Raw genomic sequence first — 19,169 nt, 5'->3', positions numbered from 1 at the left:
GCTGGGTGTCATGATTTCGGATTGCAACTATCAAGGCTTGAGACCTACATTGACTCGAAGGAAGTTCGGTGGCCGACCGTTCGGTCCGATGACCGTATATGGCAAATTCTTCAACTACAGCTTACGTATACTCACCAACAAATCATAAATCTGATGATACTAGGGACGAATTGAGCCGCGCAGTTAGCTTCGAGGTACGATGCTGATCTAACAAGCCAGTCGTGTACGAATCTCGGCTAGGCGGTTTTTGCTAGATAGAGTCAGTAGGATCGTTGCACTGACCCCGTAATTTTCCTGAACTCTAACAACCGGCTGCGAAGTCTGTCGATAAAGAAGGGTAATGTCTATTGACGGTTTAAGCCCAAGACTTGCTATATTGACATTGCTTTACTAGCGACGAATTCGATGACAGGCTCGAAAGGATTTATGGGGTGCGTACGACTTGAAAATTCTAAACTCTAGCTCCCAGACCGATCCTTAATGTTCGATACTTTTTGGAAGTCATCAATGTACGGTATTTTCTTATCGACTTTGACCACTATCTCGTCGTAAGATCCGCGCAAGGTTATCGAAATCGGTGAAGGCTCGCGCTGAGAGGATGTTGCATTTCAACATTAAGCGGTTTACAGCATATGACGTTGCAGTGGAGTACACCAGAAAGCTTGATCAACGATTCGCAGAACAGCAGGAAGAAAGGGAATAAGATGTAAGAGGGCTGTGGAGGATCCTCCATGGCGCCAACAACTATGAAGGAAGTGATAGGTACAACGTGTGGAAGACAGTGTAACAGCTTGTTTAATGTCGAATGCCAGTAAATGACAGATGAGAAGAACTAGGCCAACAGTCGCGCACTCACTGCGGATCACGTCAGAGCAGAGAAACGTGTAAGCTTTCTGCGTATTACGTAACCAGCTGAACCAGTCCTGAAGGTTGCCAACTCGCATAAACGCAAATTCTACAGAACGTTAATGCTCCCGGTAACCCTTAACGGACATGAATCATGGACGCTGAAGGAAGATAATCAATGCTTGGGGCATCTGAGTGTAAAGTTCTACAATTGGTGAAAACGCTGTAGATCGCGTGTAAATAACAGTCTGTATCCCACTTTGGGCTCTTGATGTCTGCACCGTGAAGTGCGTGAGGCCTGCCATTGCCGATTTCGAGCACTACAGCGAGTGAAGTCTGCCAATTGTACGGCGCAAAACAAATAAAAAATCTACGACAAACTGAAAGATAATCGAATCGCCACTAGACATGTGACAAGTTTTAATTCAACCGATCAATCTGCGTATATTTTACACGAAATTTGATTCGATTCCAAAGTTGATCAACAATATTTCCGGGTAAATAAAATTTCCCTGATAGCATTTGAAATTCCCTGATATTCCCTGATTTCCCTGATCCAAAAATTAATTCCCTGATATTCCCTGATTTTCCATGTTTCTCCAGGAAATCGACACCCTGGAACAGCTGCGGTTGTGTCTCGTCGCTGCAGCTTGTAGACAAATCGTACAGCTGATTTGAAACATCGTTGCAATTGATCTTTTAGGGTTGCTGACAGTCCAGGATAGTATACAATATCGCCATACGTGAAGATGGGCATTACCACCGCTCTCACCAGCTTACATCGTGTCTGCAGTGAAAGCACCGCGGAAAAACGGCGAAACGTGCGTAGAACGTTGTAGGTTTTCATGACGACGTCGTTCACTTGATGAGCCCAAGTCAAACTGCGATCTAGTTTAAGTCCAAGGTTCGTTACTTCATTAGAGAGTGGCACTATTTCACCACAAAAACTAATGCTGGTTTGTGGTAGTATTGGCCCAGTCTTACTGAAGATGATGGCTTGAGTTTTCTTTGGATTAGGGGCCAACCGGTTTGCATCGGCCCAGTGCACAATGGCTTCGAGGTCTGTGTTGATGGCTCGTACAAGTCTGTCCACATCAGAGGCTGGACCAGAAAAATAGACCTGCAAATCATCAGCGTATAGATGGTAGCTGCATTTCAACGTCGATGGCAGGCTGTTTATGTACAAGCTAAAAAGAATCGCGCTCAGACAAGACCCCCATCCATCGTGAGTTCCATCGTGAACATCTCGCTCCTCTGATAGGATTCCACCCAGGCGGACCGATTGCTTTCTGCGTTCCAAGAATGAAGCCACCAGATCGCATGCTGCATCCGAGAAAAGGAACTCATTGTGAAGTTTAGTCCCAAGAATCTGATGATCTACGCAGTTAAATGCGAGAGAAAAATCAACAAGGACCATGACCGTGCAAGTGTGGTTGTCGAGGTTGGAATATACATCATGTACTACTTTGGCAAGAGCAGTAGCAGTACTGTATGATTTTCGATAGCCCGATTGATGTTTCGCCAGCAGAGGAAAAGGCACGTGTGGATTATCCAGGTACTCCGTGATTTGTGAAAGAAGGATTTTTTCTAGCACTTTCGACATGGCAGGTAGTACAATAATTGGCCGAAAGTCTTTTGGCTGGGTTGGGTTGGATTGTTTAGGGATGGGGGTGATGATAGCTTTTTTCCAGTTGGAGGGGAAGGATTTAGATTCAATTATAAAGTTGAACAGGTGGGACAGGTGTGGAAGGATAAATGGACATAATAATTTAATGAAGGAAATAGGAATTTCATCCGAGCCAGTTACATTCGTTTGGATTGCGAATATTTCACGACATATTTCGTTAGTGTTTGTGCGACGGAAGTCGAATTCGGTTGCACCTCGATCAATCATTGAGCGGTGGAGGGGTGCAAACGGTGTTCTGACTTGGTTTGCGCCCCGCACCTGGCGATGGCCATCGCTGAAGAAACGGTTTAGCTCATCCGCATTAGTTTCTTCGGTATGTGGGTTCTTTTTCGCATTATTATGCCTTCTCTTCTTAAGTTGCACCACAGTTGCTTCGCTGGCAGAGTATGATCGAAATGCTGTTCGGCATATCGTTTTTTGGCTTCGAAAATGAGGGAGTTGGCTCTGTCGCGCTTTCGTATATAGTCCTGCCATTGGCCATTGCCATTGGTCCTCTGGTTCTGTTCGGGATGCGTGAATACAGGGTATATGCTAGTGATTTCAGCTCCACAGCATGCTTGATATGTTCCGTGATCCATGGTGTTCGTTTGTCACGTACTACAATTGTGCGCTCAGGAGCATGGTGCTGGAGTAGATTCTTGAGTTCGGCAGTAAATAGATCCGCCTTCACCGAAGAGTCCTCAGCAGCGTAGAAGTGTTGAACGTCTTTTGCTTGGAGGTCGGCTTGCAGCTGGAGAGAATTAATGGCTCGGAAATTTCGAACACGCATGGTTTGGGGAACAGTTCTCTGCAGCTTGATATTCGCTAGTAAGTACACTACCTCGTGGTCCGAAATTGTACTGCCTATAATGGTTTTTGATTTAATCACCGAACCTGGATTGTCGGTGATCAGCAGGTCAATCGTTGTTGTGGTGTGATCGGTGATGCGTGTGGGACCAGTAGGAAGGATTGTTAAGTTGAAGGTATTGTTGATATGATGCAACGCTGTGTGGTTTGTTGTCGGACGAGTCGAGGCAATATTAATATTAAAGTCACCAGTCATAAATAGTCTGTCATATCCAATATCGAGTAGATCGAGAAGCATTTTTTCGTAGCACTGAGGGAAATGGGGATTAGAACAGACTGGATTGTAGAGAGCTACCACACAGATATTCAGCTCATTGATCCTCACTTTTACGGCAAGAAATTCAAACCTTTGACCGACGGGGACGGTTGGGTCGAATGTTGATTTGAGTATTGGTGTAGCTTTGATTCCTTTACGCACGTATAGCCCGATTCCTCCACATGTCTTTGTACCACGTCCTCTACCGGTGGGCAGCGAATGCTTGATGAAATTGTATGCCGGAATACGGATGGGTCCTACAGGAGCTGATGCTTTTAGCCTGGTTTCGGTCACAGCAAAGAAATGGTACTGATTTTTGTCGAGAAGTAGCTTTACACCATCAATATGATGTTCAAGACCTCGAACATTGAGATGTCCGATACGAAGGTTCGATGGATTGTTGTTTGACATATCTGTTTAACAGTTAAAAATCGTCAGTATTGGAGTTTGAAACGTTAATAACGTGAAGAAGACATTTCGAACGAAAGCGCGTCTAAGAAGACAGATGAGTCGTTTGTGCATCGGTCTTGACCAGTGAGCTCCAGAAGATGCTCGGTGGTACCAACTAGTGTGTACTGCCTCCTTCCTGGGATCAAAACGGAAATGGTGTCATTGCGTACGTAGACCGATTGGATAATCCTTTTTTGCTTCAGACGAAGAGCAAGATTGCGCATCCGAAAGGCGTTTATCGACAGCATCTCGTTTATCGTGAACCGGTAATCAAGGGCAGGAGCATTCTTCAGGTGACACAGTTTGGCTTCTTTGTGCCTGTCGAAATATCTCCTGAGTACACGATCCCGTGCATCCCTACTGTCGAAGATTGCAACTATCGTTGGGGATATATTACGATTGGACCATTTTGATGTTTTCACTTCGGTTCGAAAGCAATTGCTGACGTGTGGCATCTCTTCGTGGATGTCAAGGAAATTAAGTACACTTTCGACGATGCTGCGAACATTCTGTCCCTCCTGATAAGGAATTTTGTTAATAGCAAGACGGCAACAATTAACTGACTGCGAGCAGGTACTAGCTAGCTTCGCGCCCGATTCAATCATCTCTAGCTTCTTTCCTATGTTGGTGATCAGTTCGCTTTGGACAGAGCATTGACCGTTAAGCTGATTTGCACTGTTCAGTTTACCCTGCAGCCGGTCGTGCGGTCTCTTATTAGTTAACCGGACACCATCGAGCTCTTCAAGGCTTCAAGGCTTCAACTTGCTAGTTGTGCAGACAAATCAAAGATGGATTGGTTTAGCTGTTTGATTTTATCATCCAGATGATTATCGGAGTTGTTTGTTGTTATTTTAACTAAACTTCCTCGGATGGTACATTTCTCACAAAAGTACTTGTAGTTCTGTACGTTACTTAATTCCGTGTCACTGATTCGAACACAGATAGTATGACACCATACAGAGCAGCTGTCGCAGCAGATCCAGTTGATCTGTTTTGCTTTTCTCCCCTTTCGCTTGGATGGGGGGTTAGGCAGACCGCATAGATCGCACTTTTCCTCTTCCATGATTATGGATGCGATACATACACAATACTGACGATTTTTGTTTTTAATCTACAGACACATACGACGGTTCACACCGAGCAGTAGAATAGAACTCTTCGACGATTTTGGCCGGGAGTGTAGCGCGATGGCGGTTAAAAGCCACAAAACTATAGAACAATAGCAGCCGAAGCGGGATCACTGTATGGCGTGAAGTTGTCAAACTGAAAAGGGCCGTATCCCGTGACTGTAAGACTATTTCGATGATACTTCACGACGTGTCACAGCCAGAACACTTATAAATAACGTTGAACGTAAAAATTTTGCAGTTTAAATAACTCTACAATGTAAAATTAACGAAATTAACCGCGAGTGAAAACGAAGAGCTGCTACCGTGTCTACCAGAGCTGCAAAAATTCAAAATCATACTGTTAAAATGCGCCGAAATGAGTTAGCTACGAAATCAGCAACCTATGATTCGTGCTACCTGATAAATGAATTAAGGGCGCTATCGTGAACGCCGCCGTCCAGTATGTGAACTTTGTTTTTCCTTTAGCGATTGTGGCAGTCAACTCACACATGCTATCACTGAGTCTGGACTTTAAAGAAAATCATTTTCATTTCAACTAAATGATTTTTTTCCTGGAGCGCCTATGCGTATCAAGAGTGTTTATAAAAATGCTTATAATATAATTTACATTGTGTGTTCAATCATGAATGGTTAGTTCAGACGCTATTAGAATTTCATTTTTTTTAGGTATATGCAGCAAAAGTTTTTGTTTAGTTGTACAATTATTGTGATTAGAATTGAAGTGTTAAGTAAAAAATCTTAAAACTAAATTCTTGTGTCATAGACGCAATGCATGTTAACTGCCTGTGTGTCTAGAAGCGTTACTGAAAAAATCATTTCATTTGTTGAATGCTGATTTTTTTGATAACTGAAAGTAGCTCACTAGACTGCGTAGGGAAAGTAAGACGCGCGCAAATTCCAAATCAGCCTTTGGATATGTAGGTATCAAATATCTCCGAGTGCTATGATTTGATGTTGATGTTACAATAGAGGGAATATAATGAACTGATATTTTCCTTTTTTCAAACTCATTGTTTTCTGTCAACTGTTTTCAGCCCTGGTGTCTACCAGTGTTGTCCAAATCAATAATCAATAATCAATAGATACTAGACCTTTTTTTTTGTGTGTATGAATATTACCACTACGACCAGCATTTTGATCTATTGCGATCTTATCCAGGTGTTGTTCCGCACTTCGTTGTTATTGCAGTATCGCTCTAGAGTGAGCGAAGTGCTTATTATCCGTGCTTAAAGTGTCGGTGTGTTTTCGCCCCTTTTTCCCTCAACGCTTCTTACTACTTTTCAACCAATCTAGCTCTAGAGCCAGGAAGTGCGAAGACTAGTTACAATTTGTCCTTGGACAAGAGGCTTCATTCGCACCTCGAGCAAGTATCATTCTTATAACCAGTCCCGGCTAAAGGCTTCATGGTCGGTAAAGCAGAGTTCAGCACAGAGTGAGGGTGAGTATGTGTGTATGTACGTGTTCCTTACTACTTATGCATTACCAATCTCGTTCCTAGAACCAGGAAGCGGAACAAGCTATAATTTGCCCTTGAACAAGAGGCTTCATTCGCACTTCAAGCAAGTGCCAATCTGATAACGTGCCCTGGCCAGAGACTTTCATTGTTAGTAAATGCAGAATGCAGTAGGAAGGATGTGGAGGGGCCTGAGAATAAACCCATGCTAAAGTCACTAAACATCGAATGGTCTGATTCTACTAAGATTCGAACCAACGACCACTCGCTTGTCAAGGCATACTCGGTAACCTTGCGGCTACAGGACCCCCCATGCTAGAGCTTAGAAATGTTATATGAAAAATAGGAAGTGAACGTTTCACGGTAGTAATTTTGTAAGAGTTGTTTTCGTTAGTGACATTTTAAAGGACAGATGTCTTATGTCATGTATCATGTTTTAATAAATAAATCAAAAATGACAAGCACTGGAAATCATATCGATCATATTTCCCATTCAAAAGCATGTTTATGGCGCAGCTTCGATCTCATCTTGTTTTCCTAGCCCTCTAACACTGTAAAAACGATGCGATCAAGCTAATGACTATCTTTTCATGAAAGTATATTCAAAAGAAGCTTAAGTTTTGATTTTCATACAAAAATAATTATTTAAAGGAGCGCCAGCTAAGAAAAAGTTCAATTTCTCTTTTTCATATCTAATGCTCTATTCAGTTATTTTTCGTAATTCAGATATAATGCAAAATTGAAGCCAAGCAAACTAATAGTAAAATTTTGAGATTAATCATTTTGTTGTCGATATCCTTTTTCTTCAAAAGCGAAGTATAATAATTTTTCTGAACTCTTGTTTTTCAAAGATGCTAACTTTTGAACGCATAATATCAAAATATCAAAAAATCTGCTATGAACACATATTTCATATTGTCAATTCAAAACAAGTTTCGTATGTGGCTCTGAAGCTAAACCGAAAGTTGAGGACGACCGATTATAAAACTAAATAAGGTGTTCATCAAGTAACATAAATGACGCTTACAAGTATTTACGCACTCAAGGAAAGAAAATATAATTATTCTACGCAATACGTTGGAAATTTTACTGGCAAATAAGGATTTTGAGGAATACGGAACGGATATTTAAAAATATAGTCCAGTTAATTATACATAGATGTTCCTGAGAAATTAAATAATGGCCATTGCAAATAATTTCAAAAGTTTTTGTCACCCCCCCCTTTTTTTCATTCACCTTTTTTTCATAAAATCAATTGTCTGTGGATTCTACAGCCTGAAAAACTCGAAAAATGAGTGTACGAGTTGAGTTAATGCTTCAAGCACGAAACAAAAATGGAAATTCAAACAACGAAATTTCCAAAAATCGGCCGAAAAATTTTTCTTTCGTTTTTGTCTTTTTTCGTAGATTTTTGCATGGAAAATAATAACGTATATTTTAAAAGAAAGAATAGATTTGGTTTTCACGTTTAAACTTTAAATAAAAATGCCTAAAATAAATATTTTTTTTTGCTCGATTAAAAAAATCTCTTTTTTTTCGCCCCCTCCTTCAGTGGCCCAACACCGGAAGGACAAAAACTTTATAAAATATTTGTAATGGCCTTATTGTGGCAGTAGAAAGGCTAAGTCACGCCGCTAGGTGGATTAATTCGGGTTTTTTGGTTGTAATATTGTTTTTCTCCACATTAATGGGAAAATAGATGTAATAAAGCCGGGATTTATTGCGTTTTATCTGAAAACCCTTAAGTGTCCGATTATAGAGGATTTCTCTCTATATGTATACCAATATCATATTTGCAGGGAATATACTTACAAGTGTTTTCTCGCATACAACATATTTATTTGACTCAACACGTGCTGGCAATACCATGTGAGCTCCTTCAATGTTGACAGTGCACAGGAAACCAGTGTGAGCGCTTTGTGGCCTGGGAAGATTCTCAACTTCTAATTTGATCTCCTTCGGAACTTTATTTGGAAGTAACACGAGCTGTGATTGTCGTTTAAAGTGAGGACAACTTATTTCATCAGTTACTATACTGCCTGAGCTGCGACATGTTGAACTATTAGAAACACACTTATTGTCATAGACGCACCAGTTACAGTTCCACTTACTACGGAGGCAATTACGGCAATTGGTATGACGTGAACAGTCATAAAATGCAAAGTTTCGTGAAACAAAATCTTTGTTAGTTTCTGAGCTTCTGACACTTAAAGGAACTAAAACATGATCACTGTTTGCATTTAGTACTGGGCGCGAATCTATTGGAGGAGTAGTGCATACTATCCCATCGGAAGTAACGTTTGCATCGATAGGTGATGCATTTCCGAAAACGCACTTGTATTTTGAGTTATACGGTAATTCGGGCAATGTGCGAATAACCAAGTTTACAATGGTCATTTGATTAATCGGAATTTTGTCAGGAGAAACCATTTCAAAATCGATACATTGTTGTCCTGTGCTAATTGAAAGCCAACGAGCTGTACTAGTGTCTTTTTGGCATTCGTTGCGTACAGTGCATCGTTTCTCAAGAGAACACCAGCCGCAAAACGGATCTCTAGAATCTAAACAACTCGAACAATTAGTAAATGTATTACAATGTTCTATTTTCATTTTCGTCACCTAAAAAGAAAAACATATTATTATTTGGATTTCTTCGACTGCAATTTATACTTTACCCTTCTCTCCGATAAAACAAACAGATAATCTGATTTGGGAGACAATATTGTATCAGGTAATATTTTGTGCCCATTATCGACTTCTATTTTCTCATATTCTCCTGCAGATGGTCCTGACAGCAGAACCTAAAGCAAACGAAACGATAAAAGTCTTTGTAGTTACTTCTTAAGCATAGTATACAGTGTGAAGGCGAAATGAAAATAAAAGCAAGTGAAAAAGCGTATATCTTCGCTCGCATGGAATACAGATTAAAAACTGGATCGCTTCATAATTTACAGTTCCAGTGAAGTGAAAATAAACTAAAAGTCAAAGTGGTAATTACAAGTAGGGCATGGTGCTACAGCAGTTGAGTGTAGCGTAAACGACCCCCCGGTACATCGCCATTTTTCTATGACTCAAATCTAAACGTCAAAAGCACTGGGCGGGAAATCACTTCATAGAAATTCTGTGTAGCGGCCATTGTTGTTTGGGGCCCAGCACCGAGGAGCCCATCGGTATGGGGGTACTGTCAAATCGTATGTGAGAGTGTATTGGTGACACCGGGCTGAGCGTAAAACATTATCAATACGTTTTTTGAACCGAAAAACTATAACGGTTCAATCAATAACGGTCAATAACGGTTAACCTTTCATTACTTGCGCCAACTTCGATTTATAGACATGCTAAAACCTAACAGAATCCACTTGAATACTAATGCCACTTGGTTAAAAACTTATGAAACTTTTTCCACCGTTTGAAAGATCTTGGTTCGCGGATCAACTTTACTAAAAATTTTCTTTATTGCTGGAATCCCGAGATATACCGAGATAAAGTTAACGGTTCACAGGCGTTGTACAAAATACAACAACGCGAGTAACGGAGGGTTAAGTGTAAGGTCCATGGGCGTAGATTGGGCATTTCAAATGAGGTTGTATGATCCTCGTTGTCGTCGTCAGCAGCTTAGAGTCCGCGTGGTTCGTATTGTCTTAAGCTTCATTCAACTCGATCTTGGGTTACTCGTCGCCCATTTCCCAGATTTTTCTGAAGTCGCAGTTTTTTATAGAAATAAAAATATCGGTTTAGACCTAGTCAAGCCATTTCGCACGTTGAGCCCTTCTGTTCTGGATACCCACGGGGTTATGACATAAAACCCAAAATGGTTCTCCGACGTGTGCCTGTCCAGATCACCGTAGCTGACCAACTTTTGTCAAATCTACGTTGGTAATCTCCCCAAGCTCTGCCTGTTACCCTTGCTCCATACACCTCCCTCCACTCCCGCTTTCAATGTGTACTCTATCAAATATCGTCCGCAAGGGCGCGTATGTCCTCCGTGAGCATTATCAAATCCATAGAGACTATTGGTCTAATAGAGGTTTGTACATTGTCGTACGGCTGTTTATGCCGCTTGATCGTAACGTTTTGCGAAGAGTTAAGAAAAATCGATGTCCTGCTTGAATAGGCCGCTGGATCACCTTATTTGTGTTGTTTTCCACGACCACCGGCAATCCAAACTTGGCACAAATATTTCTTGACATGAAGGAAACAGCACTGGGAGGTTGACGAAAGGGAAAAGGTCCCTAAAAAAAAGGGGGGGGGGGAGGCCATAACTCCGAAACACCTGGACGGTTCTTTATCAAACTTGGCACAAATATTTCTTGACATAAAGGAAATAGCACCGCTATCGGTCTTGTCAGAGAGGTAAGATTGTTTCTATTTTTTGGTTACGGTTCTCGGTGCACTGTAGTGGTAGCCAGGAATGGCACAATCACTTTGACTCAATTCACATTCATTTGACAGTAGTCATGCAGAAAAAGTGATTTATGGGACGATTGAAGAACTAGTTATTATCTACAACTTTTCTGAATAAAGTATTGCTGTATCTTTTGTATTTACGGTGCTACAATGCTAGAATCTCTTTAGTGACTAAGTGAACGTTCGTTTAGTCATTAACGAGTTACTAGCATTGTAGCGCCGTAACTACAAAAGATACAGCAAAACTTTATTCAGCAAAATAGTAGATAATAACTAATTCTACAAATGTCCCATATAAAACTTTGTCAAATTTTGCTTGACTGAGACGGTACTGTCAAATGAATGTGAATTGAGTCAAAGTTATCGTGCCATCCCTGGTGGTAGCAGTGTAGCGGTATTTAATTCTATGACATTTATATTGATAGAATCAAACCAAATGAAGGGGGCTCCGAAGCCGCAAGGATACCGAGCCTGCTTTGACAAGCGAGTGGTCGTGGGTTCGAATCTTAGTAGAATCAGACCATTCGATGTCAAATGACTTTAGCATGGGTTTATTCTCAGGCCCCTCATTTACCGTTCCTTCATGCTGAATTCCATATTTACCCACTGAAGCCTCTTGACAGTGCAAAAGTCCCTCCTATAGTTAAGTGTACTGGTCAGAGGAACGAATGAGTCCTCGCCAGGGACGGCTATAATATGGGATAGTACTGGCAGCGAGGAATAAGGAGTTTAAAGTAAATCAAGCGTTGAAAGAAGGGTAAACCCCAATACACACAAGCACGCATAAAATTTAATAAGCATATAGCTCTCCCAATAGCGATTATAGTAAAAAGAAATGCAGTGCAGGTTATACAGTAAAGTCCCGGGCGATATCACAATAGATCAACTATACTGGTCGCAGTGATGAGTCCACACCTGAAAAAAAACCAAATGAACTGACGCGTTTCAAGTACCTAATGAAACTATTACAAAACGAATTCTCGAGCAACTTTTTAAAAGAATATAAGTAGCAATAAGAAATTCTCTTCGCTTCTTTGTTTTTCCGCTTATCACGGCGACACAATGACTTGAACGTAGGGTAAGACGGGGCAAAGAGTGTCACTTAAGCTCAAACTGTGCTAGATTAAAAAATATCAGTATTTTAACCACAGTGCGCTATGTACATAACATTTTAGGATATTTTCTAAATAAATGGAAATATGAGCAATAGAAAATGTTTTTTCTATTTTTCCAAGAGTATTGAAAAAGACCCTTTTTTCTGGTAGTGGAAAACAGCGGGGCAAAGTGCGTCAATCAATGGGGCAAAGAGTGTCACGTTCTTAAATGAGATGGGTTGTGTTTTTTATCGACTGGATTCAATTGTAACTGTTAATATTCGGCAGGGCAGCCTTCGGAGAAATTTATCAAGAATGAAGTTTGATGTTTTCCCGACGTTTCGACACTTTGTTGGTGTCTTTTTCAAGGAGTACTGTGGTAGTAAAATACATTTATAATGTTATTTTTAAGTTGCTTACATAAATTTCAATGTGCCTACATGTCATTTAGTCTTTTGTTCTGTTCTTAGGATTGTATATATTACGGTCATGGAGGGTAGTAGTTGGTACATGAGCTGGAAACGGAGGGAAATATTTATTTTAAAGGTGCACTGTATTTTAGATATTGCCCTGATTCAAATTTCAAAAAGTTTTTCCTGCTTTGAACTATACTGCGGAACACTAAGCGCTTCTTTACAAAGGGTTTCTGTTGTTTAAAATATTTCAGTTCAGCTGTTGGGCCTTTCCAATCTATCTATTACTGTGCTTATTCTTTTGTGTATGTAAGATTGCTGCGTAGGTGGTGTTCAGACCTTCAACGTCTACACGCTTGTTTACTGTGTTTGGTGTGTTTGTGATGTGACAGATTTCTAGAAATGGTACTGTGTGCGATCGGAATCTGTGGGGCAAATCTGTGATCTACTATGGACGTTTGGCTTAGATTAAATCTGTGAATGTTCTAATAGGGCTGTCTTTTCTCCTAGTGACCCGATTTCGGACCTTGCATTTGTATGACTCATTAGTATAGCTTCCAATTTGCTTACATTCGACTGATGACCAGAAATGCAAAAAAATCCTGGCAACACTGTGAGGTTATCTAAGCAACAACTCACCTATAATGGAGTTTCAATTATTTCGGCGGATTTAATTGACCATCTTCTAATCAAAATACATCAAATTCGAGGTGAAAGCGTTTATAATTCGGTGTTATCTCGAAAATGCATGCAGTAAAGAGCACATAAAATCATGTAACAAAATTGGTCTGTTGAGCTATATTATATCTGCTATCATTTTTCTAAAAAATGCAGTCTTTGTCATATTTATCATTGTCATCAAAGTGCAACGCTTGAAATATTTCACAATATATTCCTGTCATTTAATACTGTGCATTGTATACCGGTTTGTTGCTGCTACGGCTGATCATCAATTTATTTAGTGCGATTTTAGTGAAGTGTCACAGAAAACCTCAAGCGTCAGCGATGTCCGAGGATGCAATTATTTGCGTTATTTGCAAAAAAGAGGAAAAGGAAGCCAAGAGAGTGATTGAATGTGTTTATTGTCATAAATGTGCACACTTCGGTAATGCGGTGCGTAAACTTCGCAGTGAGCCTTATTACTGCTTCACGGAATGTCATGAACTTTACCAGCGAACGACGAACACTACTGCGGTTGAATCCCAAGTATTAATGCAGATCCAAGCTGTTCTGGCGGAGGTACGTGAGTCACGGGCTGAAATGCGCGTCGTGCAACAAACGGTTAGTGAGATGGAGAAGTTTCAAAGTTTTCTCTCCGATAAATTAGATACGCTACTATCAGAGGTAAAATCTCTGAAAATCGACAACAATACATTAAAAACAAACGTCGAATCACTCACTTCTAAGCAACATGCGATGGATGACCGCATCGACGGTCTTGAACGAGAGTTGGATCAGCTTAACCGAGCCACTGTGTCAAAAAATGCTATAATAATAGGTATGCCCATGAAAAATAATGAAGACCCTATACAAACGGTATACAATGCTGCTGCTGTTGTTGGATGTCAGTTGCCCAACGGAGCGATCGTGGAAGCCAAACGTTTGTTGCCGAAGAATTTTAACCCTACCGATGCGAGAGCTCCCCCGATCAAAGTGTGCTTCAGTGACATATGCTATAAAGAGGATTTATTCGCAACAAAGAGGAGCCGTGGTTTACCTTTGTCCACGGATATTGACTCTTCTATTCCGCGCCCAGGAAAGAAATTACTCTACGGGACGAATTAACAGCATTTGGCATGAAATTGCTTAGTGACGTAAAAGAGGCGCAAACATTGTTGGAATGTAAATACATCTGGCCGGGACGGAATGGTGCAATTTTAGTTAAGCGAACTGATAACTCGAGGACTGAAATTATTCGCAGCCGTAAGGACCTAGAAGAGCTGGAGAGATGTACCCTGAAAAGGCAACTTAATGCCAACTCTACCTCACACTCCGCGCTCCGAAGCGTCGGCAGTAAGAATCTAAATTTATTAAAAACAAAATATGTGTAGTAATAGATTTTGTAATTGTTTTGAAGATTGGAAGAAATGATTTATCAAAATTTGATTCCATTAAAGAGTTGTTGGAAAGGTGCAATGAGCGTGTGGATGTTATTGTGCTCTGTGAGACCTGGATCAAAGATGATCGTACTCAATTATACAAGATAGACGGATATAATGGGACGTTTTCGTGCAGAAGCGACTCTCACGGGTGGCTAGCTGTTTTTTTTTCGAGATGAGCTGAATGGGAACGTATGTGTGAACAGAACTGTCGATGGGTTCCATCATATTCACTGCCAATTTAAAACCTATGGTAAACCCATTGATTTGCATGCTGTCTATAGACCACCTGGATTTGATGTTAGAAGATAGCAATTAAAGCAATTATTCAAGTTAAACATAAGCAATTATATAATTTAAGCGCATCAACCTAACCCACATAGATTAGAATTAACATTAAGATAGCCGGATATCAATTTTTGTTTTTTGTTGAACCAGTAGCTTAGTTGTATTCTGTAGAGCCCCTTAAAAGGAAATTTAATTTCACCGGGTGCTCATTGATTATTAGAATTAGTTGTAATTAAAATCTACTCCTTTCTCTCACTTATTATTATTTTATACTTTATTATTTTAATTTGAATGTATTCATTACCAGGGGGCTCTCTGTGTGAGCTTTTTGGTGTGGGGGGAGCGGAGGTTTAATTATATAATAAATTATTTAAATAAAAAAAAATAAAAAAAAAAGATTTCTTCATGAGCTTAATAATGTGATCTCAGTAGTTCGGAGCGGACATAGATGTATAATTGTAGGGGATACCAACATTTCAGTTAATATTAACTCCAACAACATTGTATGTGAATACACACGACTGTTGGCGTCGTATAACTTGTTAGTTACTAATACAATTACCACGAGGCCTGCGAGTGGTAATGTACTCGATCATGTTGTATGTTCCGATTATTTAGCTGATTCAGTTATTGGCACCGATCTGAGCGATCATTGTTTAATATTCTAGTCATTTGATATGATCTGCCAGACCGCGGTAAAGCTTTTGACAAAACAAATCAAAGACCATAACCGTTTGAATGAACTTTTCCATCAATCGAAGTTGAACTTACCGCTGACAATGACTGCTAATGAGAAGTTGTAATATGTGATTGGTCGTTATAATGCTCACGTTAGAGACTGCACAAGGACGGTTACGGTACAGGTGAGAATCAAAGGACACTGTCCGTGGATGACGCTCGATTTGTGGAGGCTCATAAGCATTAAAGACAACCACCTGGAAAAAGTGCGAACTGATCCGAACAATATACATGCAGCAGAGCTGCTGTCCCATGTGTCGAAAATGCTGCAAGCGAAAAAAGCTCGCTGCAAATGAGAATACTACCTGAGGATGCTTAGCGGGGACAATCAAGCTAATGCTTGGAAAATAATAAAGCAAACTATTGGAAAATCTGCTACAAGAAACCAAGTGACTGCAATTCGGGTAAATGGAAACATCACCACGGATTCACTGCAGATTTGCACGGCTTTTAATGAATATTTATGTAAAATTGGTACTGATCTGGCTTATTCCATCACGAGTAATCGCAACATCCACCGTTTTGGAACTATGCCGTTGTCTTCATCATCTATGTTCCTAAGACCAGCCTCCATCAACGAGATAGTGCTGCTTATTAACAATTTAGACTCCAAAAAAATCTGCTGGAGCAGATAAAAGAACAGCGACCTTTATTAAAACCCATCATGAGTTTTTCGCATGGCTATTAACAGATGATTTTAATGAAATCATATAAACTGGACAGTATCCTGACTGTTTAAAAATAGCCCGCGTAGTTCCTGCTTTCAAATCAGGAGACACGAAGGAACTCAACAACTATCGACCAATCTCAACGTTGTCTATAATCGACAAAATTGTTGAAAAGCTTATTGTATCTAGGTTGGTTGAGTATACTTCCCGCTTCAACTTGATCTACAACCATCAGTATGGGTTTAGGAAAGGCTTGAATACGCTCGCAGCTTCAAGTGACTTGGTAGAGGATATTTATGACTCACTCGACAACGCTCGCTTTGGGGGAGTTTTATTTATCGGTCTGAAAAAAGCATTCGATACTGTTGATCACATGTTACTGGTGCAAAAGCTTGAATCCTATGGAATAAGGGGAACGACCAAGATGCTAGTGGGAAGTTACCTAACCAACCGTACTCAATATGTGTCTATTGGAAATTGCTCCAGTCCTCAGCATCCCATCTCTGTGGCAGCAATTTAGGTCCTGTGTTCTTTTTACTGTTTATCAATGACCTATGCAAGTTGAAGTTGCACGGGAAGGTCGGATTGTTCGCTGACGATACTTCTGTATTTTACCAATCGCTCGACTGCAGAAGGATTGTAAGACCAATCCAGGAGGACGTTACGCTGCTTATGGAATTCTTCAATGAAAACAAATTGTCTCTCAATCTCAGTAAGACCAAATACATGCTGATACACTCCATGCGGAAGCAGATACCAGACCTTGTGCCTGTTTCAGTTCAAGGTGTAACACTTGAAAAGGTTAACGTATATTGTTATTTGGGAATGACAATCGATGCTACAATGAGCTGGACTGCGCATATTAGCTCATTAAAGAAAAAGCTGAGTTCATTATGCGGAATATTGCGAAGAGTCTCACCGTTCTTGCCGCTAACTTGTCTTAAGATGATGTACTTCTCCCTGGTGCATTCTCGAATTCAGTACCATGTTGCGAATTGGGGTTCAGCGAGCAAAGCAAACTTGCGAGAACTACAAGTACTACAAAACAGGTGCCTGAGAATTGTTTTTAAAAAGCCATTCCTGTATCCTACCAACATGCTATACTCCAATGTGAACGATTCGGTCCTACCGATAAGGGCCCTCTACGAACTCCAAATATTGATCAATATGTGGAAAACTGTAAATGATCCCCAGTATCATCACAACTCAACATTAATTAGACACCAACAAAACGGCGCTCGACAAGCTGGGAATTTCATACTCCCTCGCCCTAGAACAGAGTATGGTCGTAAGAAGTTTACCTTCATTGGAAGTAAACTTTTCAACCAGCTGCCGTCAATGTGTAAAAGTTGCTCAACTCTGAACGAATTCAAAACATCTGTGAAGAACTTGTTCAAGATGAGAATTCAGCAGTTTCTGCATTAATTCACTCGCCACTAAAACTGTATCTCTATTCTGCTCTTATCTTCCTCCACTAGCCGCCGCCGCCCATCAACATCTACTGCCACCACCTACCAAACCACAATCTGCTACCCGTAAATAGTTTAGAAGATCAAATTTGTAATTAAAATGAAGTCAATAACCTCACTAACTAGATATTAAGTAGTTAAGCACTTCCTTAAAAGAGCATGTCGCTCACTGGAAAATGCACACCACTGTATTCAATTTGAAAAGATTGAAGGTTTTGTGCCTGTCGGAGGCTTAAAAGGAGTTTCACTCCAACAGGCTTTCCTTCACTAGCAAAAATAAAATTAAATAAAAATAAAAATTAAGTTTTTACGCCAAAGTTTTGTTTTGACCATCTACCTGTAAACATCATAAGCTATCAAAGGAAGAAAACAAAATGCACGTTGGTGCTGTACAAATTTGAAAAGCCCCTGTTTCTCACTTTAACAACTGCAATTTCGGAGCATCGTTACAAAGATCCTTTTAAGGGTCAATTTGAAGAGTAAATTCAACGATTGCTTCCGAAACGAATTTGTACACCGCCACTGCAGCGTGAACAAGAACAAAAGACTAAATTATATGTAAGCAAATTGAAAGTCATGTAAGCAATTTAAAAATCTATACTTATAAAAAAGGATTTCTGTCTGTCTGTCTGTCCGTATGTTCCTTATAGAATCGAAAACTACTGAACCGATCGGCGTGAAAATTTGCATATAGAGGTTTTTGGGCCCAGGAAAGGTTTTAGTGATGGTTAGAGACCCCTCCCCCCACTAAGAGGGGGGACTCCCATACAAATGAAACACAAATTTCTGCATAACTCGAGAACTAATCAAGCAAGTAGAAAAAAATTTGGCATGTGGATGTTTTTGGTGACAAGAATTTATTCTATTATACTATACGTACGCCATCCAAATTGATCATCATTTAAACAGTAAACAAACAGTAAGAAATGAGTCATAAGAACATAGCCAAACTCTTCCGGCCGCCGCGATGCACAAGCACCAGTACCGTCGATCGGCTGCACATTTTATGCTGACCACGCTGCTGGTGGTCCGGCATCGAACTGTGTTCGGCAAGGGTCACATTACAATCATTACGTACATAGCGCAATTGAACAATTAAATATATAGAACCTTTTTTCGATACCTGCTGTCTCGGTAGTCTATCTCGTTTTAACATTAAGAAACATTGTAAACCACCAAGTATCGATTCCAAAATATCGATTTGTGACGATGTCACAATTCGAGTATAAATAGAACAGTCTTTGAATAAATGAAGAGAATTGATTCCTATCCACCGTTAAGCTAGCAAGTTCTTATTGCGCCCCCTTGGCCTTCCGGACCTAAGG

General features: G+C 40.3%; 1 protein-coding gene across 5 annotated transcripts in view; it reads right to left on the bottom strand.

The window, feature by feature from the left end:
* LOC128734284 (plexin-B) overlaps positions 1-19,169 on the bottom strand; it is a 748,132-nt gene that overhangs the window by 498,433 nt on the left and 230,530 nt on the right. For all 5 annotated transcript variants that reach the window (XM_053828386.1, XM_053828387.1, XM_053828388.1 and 2 more), the window contains 2 exons: positions 9,344-9,469; positions 8,481-9,287 (listed from right to left, as the gene is read on the bottom strand). In XM_053828386.1, the coding sequence (XP_053684361.1) occupies positions 8,481-9,287; positions 9,344-9,469 (933 nt within the window). The remainder of the gene's footprint in view (positions 1-8,480; positions 9,288-9,343; positions 9,470-19,169) is intronic.

This window comes from Sabethes cyaneus, chromosome 2, assembly GCF_943734655.1.
Source record: "Sabethes cyaneus chromosome 2, idSabCyanKW18_F2, whole genome shotgun sequence".
Classification (NCBI taxonomy): Eukaryota; Metazoa; Arthropoda; class Insecta; order Diptera; family Culicidae; genus Sabethes; species Sabethes cyaneus.
This window is presented reverse-complemented; position numbering and strand designations above follow the sequence as displayed.